Source organism: Channa argus, chromosome 11, assembly GCF_033026475.1.
Source record: "Channa argus isolate prfri chromosome 11, Channa argus male v1.0, whole genome shotgun sequence".
In the NCBI taxonomy this organism is placed as follows: Eukaryota; Metazoa; Chordata; class Actinopteri; order Anabantiformes; family Channidae; genus Channa; species Channa argus.
This window is the reverse complement of record NC_090207.1, coordinates 17738349-17758684: the sequence shown is the minus strand read 5'-3', so window position 1 is coordinate 17758684 and position 20336 is coordinate 17738349. Positions and strand designations below refer to the sequence as shown.

At 38.4% G+C, this 20336-nt stretch overlaps 2 protein-coding genes across 2 annotated transcripts; one reads left to right on the top strand and one right to left on the bottom strand.

The window, feature by feature from the left end:
• Positions 1-4020: 4020 nt before the first annotated feature.
• Positions 4021-6992, bottom strand: c11h9orf85 (chromosome 11 C9orf85 homolog). Its single transcript, XM_067521284.1, has 4 exons — positions 6720-6992; positions 6363-6469; positions 5827-5940; positions 4021-5511 (listed from the first exon to the last, which is right to left on the bottom strand). Exons 1-4 carry the CDS (start codon positions 6819-6821, stop codon positions 5256-5258), a joined length of 579 nt encoding a protein of 192 aa, XP_067377385.1. The 5' UTR covers positions 6822-6992; the 3' UTR covers positions 4021-5255.
• A 317-nt stretch (positions 6993-7309) lies between these two features.
• Positions 7310-20336, top strand: abhd17b (abhydrolase domain containing 17B, depalmitoylase). The gene is made up of 4 exons (XM_067521283.1): positions 7310-7828; positions 10115-10591; positions 17287-17466; positions 17879-20336. The coding sequence occupies exons 2-4, from the start codon at positions 10125-10127 to the stop codon at positions 18096-18098; spliced, it is 867 nt and encodes a 288-aa protein (XP_067377384.1). The 5' UTR covers positions 7310-7828; positions 10115-10124; the 3' UTR covers positions 18099-20336.

Here is a 20336-nt window from a genome sequence, read left to right as displayed (position 1 = left end):
AACATAGTGGAGACACTGAAATGTTTAAGAGATGGCAGTGGAGTGGTAAACCAAAAATACATAAAATATCATTTAAAACGGGTCTATTGCTAAAGCCCTCACAATGAAAGTGATAGGGACCACAGTCCTTATTCTGTCCAAAAATGTATTCAAATGTAAATTTACAACTAACACAATGGCCTACTTCAAAGTCAGTTTATAGGGACAATGCTTTAATATATTAAACTTAGCTCACACAGTGAAAAGTGGAGTATAAAGATAAATCCCATGGTACTTCATGCTCATTACAGGTTGGTCTTTCCTGGACCACTTTTGGTAGAGCAAGAACATCTCACAGGAGCTGCAGTTTTGCTCGGATGCGGTCGTTTAACCATTGTAATTTAGCCCTTGTCAAGTTCGCTCAAATCCTTCTGCTTACCGATGGTTTCTATTTGGAACAAATCAATTTCAGGGACAAAATAAGCTTCAACCCACTTACAGGTGCATTTGTAAGAAGATACTTCACCTCTCAGTGGTCATAATGTTATGGTGGATCTCATGATCTCATAAATCCTTTCATCAACAGTAGTCTGTTCCACCCCCACATGATAAATTACAACACACTCATTTTTACATTAAGGCATTATTTTCATGTAACTAAAGGTTATCCAGTGGGTTGAGATGAGATGAGAACCTATGAACCCTGCAACATAATTTTCTCCCCCAAAAATCCATAAAACATTTATAATTACACTGCTCTGGAGCACTAAAGAGAAATCCACTCGCAGTGGTAAAAGCAGTAAGTGTGTGTGTGTGTGTGTCAAAAAGAGCTTATCTATTCCTCCATTTAATATCTAACTTGTATTGTTCAGGGATCATAGAGGGGTGGAGCCTTTCGTAGCTGTCATTAGACTAGAGGTGTGATACGCCCTGGAAAGACTGCCAGTCTGCTGTTTACTTTTTTCCTTTGTCCACCTCTAGTCTTTCTCTGTTCACAATCTTCTTTTTGCTTCTTCTTGTCCAGATGTTTCTCCACACAGGAAGACAAAATCAAAATGAGGCAGTATCAGGTGATAACATGGTTACTCATAGAAGAGTGAGAAAAAGGTCCCTCAAGATTTGTTGTCATGGAAATCCTCTCATTTTTACCTTGGGGCTCGAGAGTGGCACCAAGGGCGCCCTTGATGACTGGGTGGGCCTGTACCTTGATGACTGGGTGGGGGGGATTCGATCATTCCAACCTGATGCTCCACCCATTGATCCATCAGGCCCCTGTTTGTTATGAATGTCATAATGTAAATAAAATGATACTGGGAATAAACATATGTTAAAATGTTAAATCAAAACAACCTAACCTAGAGACCAATGCAGAATGATATAATAGTCCTTATCACACACACATACACACACACACACCATTACTCTGATAACACATTGCAGGGACACTTTCTTCCCACATTTGGAGCAGAGCTCTAGCTGAAAAAAAAAACAGGGCTTACAAATGATATATGATTGTTGGTATCACTGGAAGCTAGCTTGTTCCACTGAAGATTAAAATATTAATAAGCAGCACTTTATAGCATCAACACTGTCTGTTGTATTAACGATCTCAAATAAAAAAGCGAAGGTCTATGAAGTAAACCGGTCCTTTATTGAGTGTTTACAGATCAATCTTCACAAGTCTGAAAATATGTTATAATCATTCATTAGGGTCTCCTTGATTATCTAGACTCGAGTTGAAAAGTCTAATTATGACTCTGGATCTGGATCATTTGAGAAAAGCAACAGCAAAACTCCTTCTTAAAATGGATTAATAAAATTTTTGTCAAATAGATAAACGGCTTAAGATATTGTCGAGATTGTTTGTAGAACGTCTAACAGCTGTTCATAACAATAAAATGTATCAAAACACGGAGAAAATGTCTGCAATGTAACTTCACTTAACCTTTCCCTAATCGAAAGTCCCAATCAGATGCCAACTTCATCCCCGTGCGCACAAAGCGCATTTGAACTATATCCTCTTAATAATTCACCGAGCCTGCATTTTCCTGTCAGTCACTGCTGATCCTCATGTGCATAACCAAGAAACATTGATTCTATCACAAGATTTATGTGGTCAATATAATAATGTCGGATGTAGGGACCCGGAGAATTACTGTCAAACCTTTACTAATTTACCAATGTGAGAGACGTGTTTTTATGAGAGATAAAAAAAAAACCCGAATCATAACTTAAGGCTAATCCAAGAGCAGATTGTGAGCATCGCACTCTTCCTGATATCAAAAACAAACAAACAAACAAAAAAAAAACAACAGTGTGCAAAACTCAGTTCAAAATTGAATCTCTGACCCTCAGCTCATCATCATCATCAATTAAATTCCTGTGTTGCACCTCAAGAGCGGTAAACTTATCACATGACCAGTGATATGAGAAGTCTTTGAACAGCTGTATAAAGGAAAACTATTCAATTCTGTCTTAATATTGCGATATTTCTGTCCTTTATAACAGCTTCATTTGTCGATCTATTTGACTTCAGACGCTCACGACCACGTGTAGCTGTGGTTTCTTCGTGTACCATATAATTTTGTACGTGCAGTTTTACTTGTTATTGGAAAAGATGAGAAAGAAAGTAAATGAAGGATAGATATTAAATCTGCAAATATATGAAATCAGTAAGGACAAGTCACAGAAAGCTGTGAAGAACATGAAGAATGGAAAGTCACTTGGCCCAGATGACATAGGAGTGGAGTGGTTAACCAGGTAGTTTGACAAAATTCTGGAAAGTGAAATTCTGTGTCTGGAGTAGAGAAGATGCGTACTTGTACTCAGTTTTTAAGAACAAGGGAGATGCATGAAGTTGATCAGCCACAGCATGAAGTAGTGGGAAAGAGTAGTGGAAGCTATAGGCAGAGAGGAGAAGTGATGGTCAGAGAGCAGCAATATGGTTTCATGCCAAGATAGAGCACAACAGATGCAATGTTTCCTTGGAGAGTGTTGTTGGGGAAGTTCAGGGAAGTCCAGAAGGATCTGCACCTCAGGTTTGAGGATTTTATAGAAAGCACATGACAAAGCATTCTTTTCCCAAAATTCACGTTGCTGAAAAGGTTCATTATAGAAATGGACTTCTGTACTGTTCTAAACATGTTAAAGGCTATGAGGGAAAAGGACCAAATTAAGATGTTTTAACAAAACACTTTTGATTTGTTAATGTATACAATTTAATGTTCCTACATTAAAATAGACAGACGCAATCTGAAAGACAGTTTCTCCTAAGCCGTAGTTCTTTCCAAATATGAATTCAGATGTTTATCTAAAGCTAAGGCTGACTTTGACACGTCATGTACATCTCTCCCGACAATCAAACTCTAGCAGGGCATTTTCCAATGTATGGTAAATTGGAAAACCAGGGGCAACGCAAGACTGCAACTTTTAAGTGATGATCACGAGGATGTAACCAGACAAACTCATGATGAATACAAAGGCACTAAATATAAATGTACCCCATGAGCTCACTGATAAATCCTTTCATGTGGAATATCATAATACGGAACTGCAATCTGTTTCACCCCCACATGATAAATTACAACACCCTTTTGCATGCAAGTCATTAACTCTACGTAACTACAGGGCATCCAGTGACAGGAAGTGGCAAGATATTAGCAGAAATGAGAAAATATGCAAATTGAAAAATAATTTTCTCCCAAAAGAGACTTAACAGATTTATGATTACACTGCCGAGCCTTACAGAGAAATCTTTGAGCTGTGTTCAAAAAACACTAAGTGTGTATATTAAATACAGTGAGCAGCAATTTTTTAGAAATAAATGAAAAAAAAGGGGCTGAACATGTTAAAAACTCTTTTAAAACATTTTCAACAAAAACTAAACATTATGTCTTCCATTAGGGTACAGCTTTATGCAGAACTGTGGTATTGGATTTATTTCTAAATACTTATATGCTGACAAATGAGTAAAAGGGTTTGCCAGTATTTTTCCATCCATTTTTGATGTTTCTGCAAATATTCCACTTCTTCTTTTAGTACTGATTTTTCAAGGGATTTATTTAGGTCAACTGTATACGTAACTTCCATATGTGAAATGAATATTAAGCATTTAATCAAAAATATCCAACTGGCATTGCTTGCAAATGTACTGCAGCTTGTACAACATACTCATTAACATCTCGACCACTGGTTTTGGCCACCCCATTTAAAACGAATGACATAGCAAAACATTAGAACCACCTCTTCTATTACCTTTCTGACAGTTTTAACCTAAAATCTGAGAAATTCTACTCGTAAAAATAGAATTCATGCCAGAGAGTGCATTGGATTCCATTAATTACACAGGTCATAATGTTACGCCTGATTGGTGTATTTCTCACAGTAATTGTCTTCAAACACTATCTAATTCAAAAACAGAAAACTTTCTAATGTTGCAGGGAGCATTTGTCAACAATTGTGTGTAAATGTTAACATCAGGGTTAACATTTACTCAGGTTCCGCATCAGACCTGCAGTGTTAGGCTTTTTTAGGTTTTAGATTTATTTAGGTCAACTGTATACGTAACTTCCATATGTGAAATGAATATTAAGCATTTAATCAAAAATATCCAACTGGCATTGCTTGCAAATGTACTGCAGCTTGTACAACATACTCATTAACATCTCGACCACTGGTTTTGGCCACCCCATTTAAAACGAATGACATAGCAAAACATTAGAACCACCTCTTCTATTACCTTTCTGACAGTTTTAACCTAAAATCTGAGAAATTCTACTCGTAAAAATAGAATTCATGCCAGAGAGTGCATTGGATTCCATTAATTACACAGGTCATAATGTTACGCCTGATTGGTGTATTTCTCACAGTAATTGTCTTCAAACACTATCTAATTCAAAAACAGAAAACTTTCTAATGTTGCAGGGAGCATTTGTCAACAATTGTGTGTAAATGTTAACATCAGGGTTAACATTTACTCAGGTTCCGCATCAGACCTGCAGTGTTAGTCTAAATCATTTAGCCACCAGGTGGTGTTAATGTAGTGGGAGACAGGGGTCAGCATAAGAAAATTTGAGTACAAGAACAGTACGTTTGAGGCTGTGTAGCTGCAGACTGGCCAGAATGCCTATGCAGGCCATTGTCCAACACCACAACAAAACAACCAGGTGATTATTTCCTATGTGGCCCATACACATTGCAGATCCACAATCTATCATTTAATACACTTGAGTGCTTTATAGGTAAAAAGCTACTTGGTACAACACACTGTACCGTCTTTAGTCTATAACATGAACTTGGGACAAATCTGGAAATGCAGCAGAATTGTTCTGGGTTTTCTTTAGTTCTGAGTCACTGTCAAAGTCTTCACCATCCTTATCTTCAAGGTCACCAAAGTCACGCTCATCATAATCATCATCATCATAACTGTCATCACTGTCCAAGTCAGCTGTTTTTTTACTCCCTCTTCTACATCTTGTCTTTTTCTGTTCACCATCTTCTTCTTGGCCCTTCTTGTCCAGATGTGAGTTTACTCTACACAGCAAGACAAAATCAAAATGAGGTAGTGTCAGGTGATACAATGTTTACTCTAAGAAGAGTGAGAAAATTTGTTTCCAGTGTCATAATATAACCAGAGATGCAAATAAAATTATATAGTAAATTGAACTACTATCTGAAGGACATTAAATGGAGGTGTAGAGACTGATGGGCAATATATACATTTGTCCACAAGATGGTGGTAAAGCTTTAATTATTTAAAATCATAATGCAGAATGTTTTAAAAGTCCCTTTCAAGTGTCACACAAACAAACATACACGCCATCCCTCTAATAACTTCAGGACACTCACGGAATAGCAATTTCCTCTTTCTTCCCACATTTGCAGCAGATCTCTAGCTGAAGAGAACAGGGCTTACAAATTATATGATATGCATCCTTCACCGTCTTTTGAGAGCACTTGACACTGAAAGAAGAAAAAAAAAATCAGTGGTATGACTGGAAACACCTACAATTTAATATTTTGATCCATCGAAGAGTAAAATAATATCAAGCCATAAAAAAACAACACTTTATAGCATATACACATCAGTGTAATACACCTGCAAAAGTGAGTGAGTCTCGCTGTTGTATCAATGAGCTCAAATGCTCAAAGGTTTATTGAGTTTGCTGAAGATAATCGGACATAAAAGACATCAGGAGGAGGATGTATCTTGACACAGAATTTGCTAAAGGCATTGATCTCTTTGAAATGTCTCATGTAGCCAGGTCACATGCAAAGTATACACCTTTTGATAATGTTGCATAATTATGTGTGTGACGTCAGGAGCAGCTGTAGCACTTGTTTCTGTTATACAATTCATGTCTGCAGTACTCAAGTGTACTCACCATTTTCGAGGCTGTGTTAGTGGCTTGTATTTGTTATACTTGACTTTCCACTCAAGAACACCCTTACAGTGTTGACACAGTCCATCGTGGATCTTTGATTTTGCCTTCTGCAATCACATGAGCAGGTAAGTTGTGTCCATAATAATGTTGTAACATGACTCATCCAATGGAAATACACTGAAACTGACAATAATAGTGACGCATGTCGAAGTCTAATGTTAATAAAACATAAAAAACCACGCAAGTAAGTACTATTTCTATAAGCTACATTGTTATCGTTCAAAGAAAAACTACGACCTAATTTCTACACAATGAGTACACGTGCCTATTAGCTACACATGTCATAGATTCACACACCTTCACTTGTACAGTTGCTCCGTATTTATCGTTTTTGAAGACAGTTGTGTTCTGATGCTTTTGGCCTCTAGACCTGGATATATTACCTTTCTGAGAACTCATCCTATCTCGTCGATTTTAGTAACAGAAGTTACATGGGCACACAAATCCTACAGCCACGCAAAAGTAAGGACTAACCCGGAAGAAGAAAAGAGCACCACGTGTGACGTCATTGTGGTCAAAACGCGAACCGTCAACGAGCTAAAAAAATCAAGAGAGATGGATGTTAGCTACACTTAAACAGAGAAAACTTCCCAAATGTCTTTTTAATTTACTCCTAATAAAACAGTTGCAATCTAGTGACGTCACCTACCAGTAGGTAAAAACGTCTTTGTCGATGCTGATTGGCTCGTGTCTGGCAATCGTAATCCGCGATTCGTTCTCTCAGACGTTAATCTTACATTAGGTCACGACTCTCCGGCTTTGACAAAGCACGCCCACACGTATTCACAGTGTTCTATTGGTCGTATCATTATTATTTGCATCTTCACTATTGGCCCACGTGACTGCCAATCACCGCTGCCCTTCCCAAGAGCCAAGATAACAAGCGGCGTATTTTTTCGTAACAGCAGTAGTGATGTGTCATAGTGAATTCGAAGTCCTGCTGTGAAGTGTTTGGCGGATCACCACGGGCGTGTGACAGGAACTGAGGGAATTTTACAGCGTTGTCGATAATACCCATGTTGATGTTGAGCCGTATAGACTTGAACAACATGAATGAATTGAGCTCGTTATCATTCAGGACCATATGTTGACAGAACCGACAGGAGAAGAAAAGGAACCGCAGCTTTGGTCTGTCTGGACCGGAGGACTAAGCGGCTAGCTAATACTAACTCACAGCTGTGTTTTCAAGACGACTGTAGCGTTACACACTGATGGTCACATCTCTGGCAAGTAGGACACGGAACAGACGATAATCTGGCCGAGGATAGCCTTGTCAATCTACTGTTGTGGAGAAGATAAAGTAGTTTACTTGGTGCGACGATAACCCCTGGCTACGGCAACATTGGGCAACACGGTCACCTCTAAATAGCGTCAGAAAACAAAAGCAACGTCCAGTCTCTGTGCAGGTAATGTTGGTCCTTTCTGTACCCAGTTTTAGAAGAAGCTCACACTCGCTTACATGCTTAGTGTTGATAGCAACTTGCTCCACCAATTTGACAATAAATTGTTTCTATACGGTGGAAACTAAACCTCCATACACCAGCTGTAGGATCTTTGTGATCTGGCTGAACACACATTTCTGCCCCCACCACCATTTTAGAGTAACCCCCCTGCGGGCTTTAGTTTGCCTCCATGGCTGGGAGATTGTGGCCTATTTTAGCCAATATTCGAAGCAAAAACAAAACTCTACTTTGTATTTCTCAAAGGCCCATTTACGATGTCGCAACATCCTGCACCTTAATTTATTAGAGTTGGCTTTAGAAATCTCACCTTTGACTTATTCGCTCGTCTCTATAGCGTTTGAACAGGTAGTTAAGCTAAATAAGTCACCTGTGTAAAATAAGGCAACGGGGGATTTTTAGCTTTAGGTCTGCTATTGAATCATTAAAACAAGGTAAAATGGTAAAATACAATAAAAAAAAAATGGGTGAAGGTGAAACTGAAACTTCCCAAGACTGTGAATATCCATTTATTCAGAAAATTGAATATTGTAAGAGGTGTCAGTGGGAGACATATCTGTGTAATGTGTGGTTCATCATTCTGAGTAATACAGGGCTTAAGTCACCGTTTAAAAACTAACAGAAAACTCAGATAACATCTGGGCTAGTGTTTGCCAGAGGGCATGCTATTCCGTGAGTGTCCCTGTTTTAAAATAAAGTAGAGGAAAGTAATGCTCTGAGGATGCTCTTACATGGGAGCTTGAAAGTGTCATTAAAGGCAGGTCAAGATGCTTTGTTCAGATGTAAGACTTTAATAGTCTTGTCACTTAAGGGTATACAGTGCATTCAGACCCCCTTCACTTTTTTCACCTTTTGTTATGTTGCAGCCGGATAGAATTGTTAAAATTCTTTTAATCTAGATTACTTCTACTTCTATCTATCTATCGATCTATATACTCTGTACCCCAAGTGAAAACAGAATTTTATTAACGTCAGTAAATGTATTAAAAAGAAGAAATATAAATGCCACATGTACTTAAGAATTTAGACCTTTTGCTCAGTATTTTGTTGAAGCGTATTTGACAGCAAAGCTTCAATTCTCTTTGGGTCAAAGAGTTAAATCTTGGTGAGATTTCCATCTATCCATTCTGGCATGAAGCACTACAGTGAGGGTTGTCCTACTGGAACTTTGTTCCATCTCTTCACAGGATGTCTGGAACTCTGTCAGTGACCATTGGGTTCTTGGTCAGTTTGCCCGGTGACCAGCTCCAGGAAGAGTTATAGTTGTGCCAAAGTTTGTTCATTTGAGATCTTGGTACCCTGCATTGCAGCAAATGTTTTTTTATGTAGCCTTCCCCAGCTCTGTTTTGAAATCTGTGTCCCTGAGCTCTGCAGGCAGTTCATTTGACCTCATGGTGTTTGCTCTGATACAGTTTGCGTTGTCAACTGTGAAGCCTTCTATAGAGTGGTGTGTGCCTTTCAGAGTCATTTCCAATCAGTTTAATTATAACCCAGGTGGACTCCAGTCAAATTTAGAAACATCTCATCAATGATAAAATAGGGGAACCTGAGCTAAATTTCAAGTGTTGTTGGAAATGGTCTCAATACTTATGCCAATGTGATATTTCAATTTTCCTTTATTGTACAATTGCAACCATTTCTAAAATTCTGTTTTTACCTTGGCATTATGTGATAGTGAGTGTAAATCAATGAGGAAAACCATGAATTTGCAGCAATTGCAGGATGACGCTGCAACATAACAAAACTAAAAAAGTGATGGGGTCTAAATGCACTGTAATTTCAAAGCGGTTATAGCAGGGTGTAATGTGTTAAGTCTACTTCCTTGGAAATGCAACCCATAACACATAGTCTTGACCTGACACAGTGATCCCAATTTTGAAAAGCACGTAGAGTCAGTTACAAAGTACATTCACCAAACATTTTGCAGAAGGGAAGTGATGGTGTATTAAAAGTCCCCAGTCTTGGAACTTAAACACTCTTGGACAAAATGGCTTTTATTCAGCGAGAACACAAATCCTGTGGCAGGAATATTCTCTTTTGGTATTTTCCTTGTTATTAATCAGGAGGCTATGCAGTGGCAAGTTAATGTTTTAGTTGTTTGGTAGACCCAGTTTCTCTTGTCTGATGAAATATCAGTTTATTCTCTCATCCTTCACTCTCAAAGGCCTTTCTGAAATGTAATCTACTGTTGAAATGTATTTGTTTCTATTTTCATTCTCACTCTCCCTACAGTGTTTTGAGAATGAACCACTTGTCCTTCAGTGAGCTATGTTGCCTGTTCTGCTGTCCACCATGCCCTAGCAAGATTGCCTCCAAACTGGCTTTCCTGCCCCCAGAGCCCACCTACAGCCTCATGTGTGATGACAGTGGCAGCCGATGGACACTACACCTGTCTGAGCGTGCTGACTGGCAGTACTCAGCCCGTGAGAAGGATGCCATTGAGTGTTTCATGACACGCACTTCGAGAGGGAACCGCATTGCTTGCATGTTTATCCGCTGCTCACCGACTGCTCGATACACACTATTGTTCTCCCATGGGAACGCAGTGGACTTGGGCCAGATGAGTAGCTTCTACATTGGTTTAGGTTCACGGATCAACTGCAACGTCTTCTCGTACGACTACTCAGGTTATGGGGCCAGTTCAGGGAAACCCTCAGAGAAGAACCTGTATGCTGATGTAGATGCTGCCTGGCAGGCACTGCGGTCAAGGTAAGGAGAATTGCTGATGACAGGGGAACCTGTAAACAAATATGGAGTGCTTGATTAGTAGTATTACAATGTCTTCATAAGAGTTATTGAATAGCACACTTGGGTTGGTTTCCTCCGGCTATTCCGGTTTCTTCCCACAGTCCAAAGACATGCATGCTACCTTAATTGGTGACTCTAAATTACTCATAGGTGTGAATGGGAGTGTGAATGTCGTCTGTCTTTGTACATCTCTCTTTTCACCATGAGAGACTGGTGACCTGTCCAGAGTTTACCCTGCCTCTTATTCAATCACAGCTACAATAGGCTATAATATAATTGATTTACAATCATCAGCCACAATGTTAAAACCCTCCGTGTTTTTTATTGTTGTTGCAATTGGTGGCCACTGTACTAGTACAGTGGCAAGATAAACACAAATGGTGGTAAATTAAACTTGACACGATATTAACTTGCATTCAGTGAATACTGTTATAGTGTACATATTAGGGGGAGGAGGAATAAACGGCAAAATTGTCAGACACCTTCCTATTCTAGCCTTATTTCTTTTAATTGCAATTTACAAATTAGGCTGTAGGAATAAAAGCAATAGCGACTCTCAGTTCATGTAATTTTTCTGGACAGAGGGTGAGAATAGGACAAGATTCTACCAAAGGAGCAAGGTGAGAGTGATTAGATTGATCCTGATAAAACTATGGGAGAAGAGAAAATAAATAGAAGTTAACAAGGGAAGACATGATGTTCTTGTAGGCGATTTATAAGGAGCATGGTTTCTATGATTATGTTGTTTGGGCATATGTAGGTGTCAGTGGGTACTCTGCTGCATTTTGTTTCTCTGCAGGGTATGAATAGACTTGTCAGTTTATTATTTTTATTTATATTTGATTTTAACTATTTAGCAGTGAGCATCTAGGATTTTTCAACTGACAGATCTAGCGTATTCTTTACTACTTGTTGCTTTTATGTCTGCATTAATTTGCATGTGTAAACTGTGTAAATAGGAATAATTTATGGACTACTACTTTGTCATCCTGTTTGCCAAATCAGTTTCCTCAGGCTGTCTGTCCCCATGTCCCTCACTTCCTTCCATGTTTACGGATATCTGCTTATTGTCTTTTACTCACTCGCCATCTCCTTTTTTGTTATGCCATTTGTAACACACAGACATTTAGGGCTGGTTCTATCTATGTATCAGGTTCTCACAAACTTTCAGCACATGTACTTTAGACCTGAAACAATCATAAGTAATTCATTCATTAATGAACAGAAATGTAATGGCAATTATTCTGAAAATTATCTGTTAGGAAAAGTAACTTTTGTCGGAAAATGCTATGTTTTGTGTTAGGACATGAAACAAATGTGGCTATTTCAAGGTGACTTTGGGTTTTGGGAAATTATAACTGGTATTTTATAAATCAGCTTTGGCATTCACTGGATGAAATAGTTGATAGATTTATTGGGAACGAGACTGTTGTAGCTATGTACACATGAAAATGGATGCTTCTCCCCCACACCTGTGGTGTCTGAGAAAAGGATGAGGTTTTTTCTTTAAACAGTTTTTGTCTTCATTTCTCTAAGTGTCTGTCATTTGTGTCGTCTTGTTTATTTGGGTATGATGGGAATAAAGGCTGATCCAGTTGGCCACTATGTTGTAGTTTTTTTTTTTGTTTTTTTTTTACAAATTTCCTGCTGGAACACAAACAACTGACTTGGAGAGGAGATGGTAAATATTCGCACAGGAAAACTTTAAAAATGCCCTCTAATGTGGAGTGCCTATCTCATAGCAGTGCTGTTGTGAGTGTATGATTTTTCTGTGGTAAATGAATGTGTTGATGGTGCAGCTAAATAACACTGGAAGAGCCACTAGCAACAAAAGGTTATGGTTTCTTTAACTACTGGAAATGTCTTAGCCCTTATTTTACATTTTAGACCATCTCTGCCATTTTGTAGAATATCCTTAACAGACATATATGTAAAGAAGGGCCTTCCTAAAATAAGGAAACTGGCAAGTTAAACAGGAAACTCTTGATCATAAAGACTCCACATACAGGAAATAAGCCACCGCTGTGAAGTAGAACCTGCTTTTCTGGTGGCTAGAAGCTATACATGTGTGCTTGTGTAAAGAGGCCTTCTTGAAATGTATTTTTTGTTTTGTTTTCCTTTTCAGTTAACTATGAACTACTTGAAATACTACTTAAGGCTCCTGTGTTTTTCTCCCCTTTTTATATTTTTTTAATTTATATTTTTTTCTTTCTCTCTCTGACTAATGAATCTCTTTCCTACACATTGTTGTGACAGCAGAGAAATTACCTTTTGAAATTTACTGAATGTGAGTAAAACAAACTGTATTAAATTATCCTTGGTGAGTATTTATATTTACCAGGAAGTGGTAACTATTCTTGTCATAAATGCTAACCTTTAACATTAGGGTTCTTTCTTTGTACATGTAAGCTCAGATATAGTGTGATGTCCTGCATATAATTACATGTGGTTCACTCAGAATAGTATTTTATTGTCTGAAGATATAGTTGAACAACTGTACTGACAGTCCAACTACATATAATCACTAATTTTCCTATGCCAACTAAACTTTTACGTCAGACAGGGAGCCCATTTGCCTAGCCCATTTGTGTTACTAAGGGCTCCGGGGATGTTTTCACTGGAACAAGTCAACTATTTTAGTTCAACAATTGGTTCAGCTGTGGATTTGAAAAGTAGCAAAGCAGAGATTGGGCCAGCATCAATCTTAGACACTATCACCTGACTTGGACAGGTTTCATCCCCTGAAAATGTAGAAAGATCACATGAGAATCTCTCAGGAACAAGGAAACAACTTTTCAAGAAGCTATTTGTGCATAATCCAATTCTAGGCCCTTGTAGTCCTATAATTAACAGTCCCATTGGTGTTGGTGGTTGAAGTAAAGATGAGTTGGGTGGGGTTCAATGACTAAGAGTTCATTCTATTTTTTGTTATGCATTCACTTGGTACTAGTACCAGTCCAGCAGCACTAAGCTATAAGTCTGTTGCCAGAAGTGAGTCACTTCGACATAGAGCCGGGACTGGGGATCGAACCACTGACCCTGTGGTCCGTGGACGACTGCCTTACCAACCGATTAAATATTAATGCTCCTATATAATAACGCTAGAAGTTGACGTGTAGAATCTCCTTGTTAAATCTGAGTATTAAGGCCTCTAATACAATAAATTATCTCCTGCCTTTTTTTTGGGGGGACTGCTCCAGATGCAGAATTGACTGCCTGTGTGATAGAAAGCTGGTACAACCCAAGCTATTGACCTTGCAGAACATGAAATGGCTAGGTTGTGTTTATCACATCAAATGGCCACTGTACGCAGCGTCATGTCATTTGACTGCCTACATGACCTGTGAATGTTTCTCACTTCAGTTGCACAGGCTGAAAAGGAGAACAGCTCACTAATTTCTCTGTAAAGTGTCTTGATGTTTTGAACACTTACAATCATGACTGTTTTTGCTCTGTTTTCCTTTCCTTTGTCATCTGATCTTCAGGCTTTATTTTACCTTTTTCTTTTGAATAGACTGCTTTCACTTTACTCCCGTCATATGACACCTGTCACTTCAATAGCAAACAGACAGCAACTGTTCAGCCCACCACATAGACACTCACTCCTTCAATGCACCTTATGTTAAGTCATGCTGGATGAGGCACACCCTTCACCTGAGCAGGGAGTGGGTCAGATGATTCATGTAATGATTCAGCAGGTTTACACACATTTACACTGTCTCCATTATCATAAGAGTACATGTATTAGCAAAAGAATGTGTTAGATCTGTTTGATGTACCACATAAGAAAAAAGCGAGAAAAGGGTACAGTTTGTTGACTAAAGACTAATCAAGCTGATAAAAAGAAACAACCTACACAGTGTGTGTTTTGTAATGCAGGCTGGCACTGTATCATTTTCTTCTCCATCTGAGATGGAGGTGGGCCAGCCGTCAATCCTGCTAGACTAATATTGAGTGGTAGCCTAGCAACCGATATCTAATAAGCTTTCAGACTGTCTTACTGTGAAAACAACAAATGGGGAAATCTCACTTCCTGGTCAATCAATAGGATGATTGACCAGGCCACCTCATTCATTTTAAATATGGTTGCCAGAACATTAGAACCACCTCTCTTATAATGCACTCCAGTATGACTCTAATACCCACACGGACCTCAAGAATTATCACCTTTCTGACAATTTCAACCTAAAATTCCAAGCTACTATAAAATTGCACAGGTATTCAAGCCCAACGGAGTAAATTTGTAGACTGTTGGTAGCTGGTACACAGTGTGGATCTAGGTTGATCCAGGCCTGCTGTAGTGTAACAAGAATGAAACTGCAGATGTGCACTGCAATCATCCTCCTCTTTGCATGGCCTTTCCTGAATGTGACTAAAAGCCACAGCCATCCATATAGCAGTGTGGATGGTTTGACTGTGAGTAGCAGTTCATAGGTGCAAGCCTTGCATTATTTATTCACTTTATGCTTGTGCCTCCTCAAGCAAAACACAGGCTTGGATTGTAGCAAATCATGTGAAATTATGTTACAGTATTAGATGGCAACTGTCCTGAATCTCTAAAATCTCATGATTAAATTGTCAGGTGGTTTCAGTTTACCCTCTGTGTATTGACATAGAGCTTTACTTTTTTTTTTTTTTTTCAGAGACATCCGCATAGTGAGTGTTTTTCTTCAGAATGCCAGGCCTTTAGTAGCTTGACATGGTGAAGAACACTAGCTTAGATAAGCATGAGTTAAAAGATGATAAAGGTCTACTTGGAGGCTACATCAATAAGTGTTTATGGCACTAAATAAACAGGGCTGTGGTGACAAAAAAGTTTACATAAAGTTTCCTTTGTACCAAACCATATTCTTTCATCACACCTGGAAACAGCTGCTAAACCCTCTTTCAGATTGCTTGACATTTTTTTATTTATTTATTTTTTACCCCTATGGTTTGCTGTGTTGTCTCTCCACTTAGTTTACTGATCTTAAGAGAGAAAATGAGGATGCATTTTACTTTTAAACGTTCTATTATGTAACTTACATGTTGTTGTGTTCTAGCTGAACCTATACCTTGAAATAAAAATAACCCTACTTTGCTAAACCTTTCTATGCCACAAGGGTATTTTTTTGTCAAATTGATGCATAAGCAGGTAAAAGCAGAATGCATGCTCTTCATTAGTAGGTCATTGTTGGATTGTCGGAGCATCTTGTATATTCTTCTTTTACTAAATTTCTTTTGATAATAATAAAACTTCACAACTGAGGGTTTTTAGGTTCTGAAAAACATTGTTGTAAAAAAATAAGTGGACCAAAGAGAAATTTTTGCAACTAATGCTGCTCAGAGAACGAGAGTTTATAAAACACGGTGGCATTTACTTACAAGTGGTTAAATCTTTTTGATGCATGTTGTTTGCGAGTTATTAGTCCCAATCCCACACCAGGACATTTTTTATTTAAAAAAAAAATAAAATGCAGCTTCTAGAAAAACTTGAGATATTGGTCTCCTCCTTGCAATTCTTCTCCTCTCCTTTAAGCAACTACATATGATATGTTTTTAAGTCCCTGAATTGTATATATTAAAGTCATCCAACCTTGAGAGTTAACTGTGCTGTTAAAACAGTTGACACTGTTGTTCACACAAATACCCAAGGTGTGTGTGCCTCACCGTTTTCTGTCTGAAGGGGATGTGCTTGCACTTAAGTCTATTTGCCTTTATTGCAGTTGGCCTGCATTACTGCAAAATGTTCCTTTGGAAAGACTGTGTTAGGTGTGTGTGTGTGAGTGTGTGTGTGTGTGTGTGTGCAGTTTCTAATTATAATAATCCATCACAGCAGTGTAGAGTGGTGTCAAACTTTGCTGTTTATGTATTGTTCATCACGGTGTATTGTAGGAGTGTGGTGGCAGAAGCTTTAATGTTTAGCCTGTAATGCTAGTGTTCCTAATTTTAATTATAAAGTAGAGTAGGGTTTTTTGTCAGGCTGGTTGTGGCTGTTTACTGTGCACTATCCAGCAGTGCAGTGGCAAAGACAGTGATGCAGTGTTCTTCTAGGTCGTCAGCTGACTGCTTGCTTGCTAGAGTGGGTCATGTTCTCTGTAATCAGCTGTGGAATGTCTTCTCTTCAGTTTTTGACTCTCTTTCTCACAGCTTCACTACAGTATCAATGTCTCTCTCTTATGCTCATTCCCCTTTCTCCCTATTATATCATGATACTGCAGTGGAGGGTTTCTGTGCTCTGAAAAGCAACAGAAGCACATCTTTGTGCGTTTGTTTTAGGCCTACAATTACTGAGTCACTGTGGCATGATGTTTCAGCCAATAATAAAGTATGAGCAAGTCTCAGCACACAGGTGTGTGTTTGCTAATGGAGCAGCATGTGGTGGAAATGACAAACGACAGACTAATTGGCAGTATGAGTGGATTTACTAAATGATATGTAAAAAGTAAACTTTATCTAGAGAATTGTGGTTACAGCTAGTTTCCTTTTGTTCTATAAAGTGCTATCAAAATCAACTTCCAAACTATATGGGGGAAAAAAGAAGAAAAAAGCCCTAATTGGACTTTTTTGTCTGTGGCTGTCACAAACACAGAAATAACCTGAATGTATCGAACTACCACTAGTTAAAATATCCTTTCCATAATTTGATCATAACTCAAATGTTGTTCTTCTTGCAGATATGGCATCCGGCCAGAGAACGTGATTGTATACGGCCAGAGCATTGGCACTGTGCCCTCTGTGGACCTTGCTTCTCGCTATGAGAGTGCTGCAGTCATCCTCCACTCCCCACTCACCTCAGGCATGAGGGTGGCCTTCCCCGACACAAAGAAGACTTACTGCTTTGACGCCTTTCCAAAGTGAGCACAGTTCAGACAGTTGGCAGATAAGACTGCCAGGCTAAATGTCCAGTATTACAAATATTCACTGAAATGCAGGTACAACCTCAAATAAGTGTGCACATCAATTTAGTAAACACTATATGAATGAACATGGAATAAGAAAACACAAAAAATCTCAAACATGGACACCTTTAGATATGTCAAATCAGTTCAGTTAAACTGTTCTCAATTGCTCCCTCTGGTGGTCAGTCACCAAACCATCTCTGTTCCATTTTTCTCTCTCTTTGTGAAATTTCAACATTTAAGATTTTTAATAGTGTTTAAGATTACCATACCTAAACCAAAGTCTTTTTTTCTGTCTGGCTACATGTGGTGTAGTTTGTATTTTTACATCTTTCTATTTTCCTTTTCTTATTTTCTACTTCCAAAGCATTGACAAGATTTCCAAGGTAACATCGCCGGTACTTGTGATCCATGGTACAGAGGACGAGGTCATCGACTTCTCCCATGGCCTGGCATTGTATGAACGCTGCCAGCGTCCAGTGGAGCCGCTGTGGGTGGAGGGAGCCGGACACAACGATGTAGAGCTTTATGGACAGTACCTAGAGAGGCTCAAACAATTTGTTGCACATGAGCTAGTCAACTTGTAAAGGTGCTGGAAATGAGAGGGTAGAAGACAATGACCTTAGAAGAGGTTGGATAATGGACATGGGACGCAACTTTTTTTCCCTTTTTATTTGGGGGGGGGGGGTCAAGTGATGCTAATATAAGCAGTCTGTGTAGTATTGACTTTATGGTGGCTGACTTTGCTCATTATCAAGCACCTCTCCCCCTTGAAGCTCAACTCCTCATGCTGCAGCTGTGAACCTTACAAATACCATCATTTGCTTTTAGTTTTCTTTTTCTTCTTTTTTTTTTTATTATCATGTTAGGGATTGCACAACATGAAAGAGGAAGTAGACGGGCACAGACGTACTGGACTAGGTTTATGTGCAATATGTGAGTGTGTGTGTGTGAATGTGTATGTGTCATGTTTTTGCTGCCCTTGAGAAGGACACAGTTGGTCCCCTTTTTTTTTTTTTTTTTAAATGCAAACCTCATAATCTCCCGAGGTTTGTTTTATTTTATTTGTTTATATTGGGAACAGTCTTGCTACAAACTGGACTGGCCCAGATGTGGACCACTGTTTCTAATCCAACTAAACTCCATCTGACCAGGATTGGTTCAGCACACTCCTGTCAGCATTAATTTCTTTTTCAGCTTAGTGTCTTACATTGTTATTATACATAATATTTGCACATATCAGCTGTCACTGAAGAACCGTACAAGACAAATTGACATGTTATCTTGCTGTGCCGGTGTTGCCAAATGTTTAGTATAATATATTGCAGAGACTTTGCCACAAAACGAAGTGTACTTTGTACAAATAATGTCTAGAAAAACCTCCAAAGCTCGGTAATCAGTTTACTTCTGTTTAGTCTTAAACGGTACATTTTGCTCACATTGCCGCTTGAGAGTGACATTGAATATTACTAACCAGTAATTTGTGGGTTTTTTCCTCATACTGTATTTTGAAATTATTTCCTCAGTTCCAACTTCTGAGTTTACCTTGAAGTATTGTTGCTGTAAGATCAGTATCACTACACTGTAGTTTTTGAACTTTGGGTTTTCAGAAAACTGAAGTGCTGGACAGTTTTGTGGGCAAAAAACCAAGTATCTGCTCAATATAGTAACTATTATAAAATCTACTGTTGACAGTGTTTTCTGTCTTTTAGGTGTGAAGATATAAAGTTAAATAATGGTTGTTATTACACTAAGCTTATATACCTGGGTCAGATCTTTCTATTTTTTTTTCTTATGACAATGTAACTACTGTGACAGCAGCTACAGTCTGTGCTCTGGTCAAGACTTGGTATACCACTAATGCCAATTGGGACTGAATGTGAACATTAGCAACACATCTGGTGTTGACTCATTTTCAGCTCAGGAAGTTTTTAAAAGCAATGTTTTATATTACATTAACCACATTTGAGCTGATAAAGAATGAACACCACCTTTGCTTAGTCACCTGCAACATATTTGAGGGGACAGTGGTTTGTGTTGTAGGTGGCCCAGCATTGCAGAGTGTTTTGTTTTTGTCTTAACTTTTATCTGTCTGTCTGCATGGCATTTTTGGATCCATTTGCTGATTTGCCCTTTAATGTTGAGGTAGGTAAAACAATGGATTAGTCTGATGAATTCACTGTCAGTGCTATGAAGAGTAAATGTCAAAGTGCTTTTTTTCCCTCCCTTACTTGTGCTTTTTTTCACCCCCTTACTTGCTTAACAAACACAAACTGCTATAAGAAATCTTTATGTATCATTTTCTTATAGGTATTTTAAATACCTGTTAACTTGAGCCTGCATTCACAATGAGGTTCAAATAATGTTGGTAGGTGACAATTAACCAATAAGCCAATGGGTGCTACTGTAAACCTTCAGGTCTGCTTACTTGTTGAGAGAAAGAAAGATGGCTTGGTGTGCTCTGGGGTTATAAAAACAATCTTATTTTATTTTTTACAACTTTATTGTATCATAATCCAAGTTGCCATTTTTTTATTTTCATGTTGTAAATAATATTTGTACTGGACATGTTAGTTTTCTTTTTCTTCCACAAGCATTTGTCATTTCTCAACTGTAGTTAATACAATTTCTCTCTAACTCTTCATATGACAACTAGTAGACCACAGGCTTTTTGTGTGGTCTTATTGGTCACCTCGACTAATGTTGTTTTTGTTAGATTAATTTTGTATAGCATATTTCAGTACAGAAGGAACTTGTATGTAACAATATTATAGTACTTTTAACATGGATAGAGATAATAATAAAATATTTGAGAAGCAATCAAA

Coding starts and splice junctions, on each gene's coding strand:
- c11h9orf85 (XM_067521284.1), bottom strand. CDS start 6,821: ATGAGTTCTCAGAAAGGTAATATATCCAGGTCTAGAGGCCAAAAGCAT. Junction 6,470..6,719: donor GAGCAACTGTACAAGTGAAG/GTGTGTGAATCT, acceptor ATGTGATTGCAG/AAGGCAAAATCAAAGATCCA. Junction 5,512..5,826: donor AAAGAGGAAATTGCTATTCC/GTGAGTGTCCTG, acceptor CTTGCTGTGTAG/AGTAAACTCACATCTGGACA.
- abhd17b (XM_067521283.1), top strand. CDS start 10,125: ATGAACCACTTGTCCTTCAGTGAGCTATGTTGCCTGTTCTGCTGTCCA. Junction 10,592..17,286: donor TGGCAGGCACTGCGGTCAAG/GTAAGGAGAATT, acceptor TTCTTCTTGCAG/ATATGGCATCCGGCCAGAGA. Junction 17,467..17,878: donor TGCTTTGACGCCTTTCCAAA/GTGAGCACAGTT, acceptor CTACTTCCAAAG/CATTGACAAGATTTCCAAGG.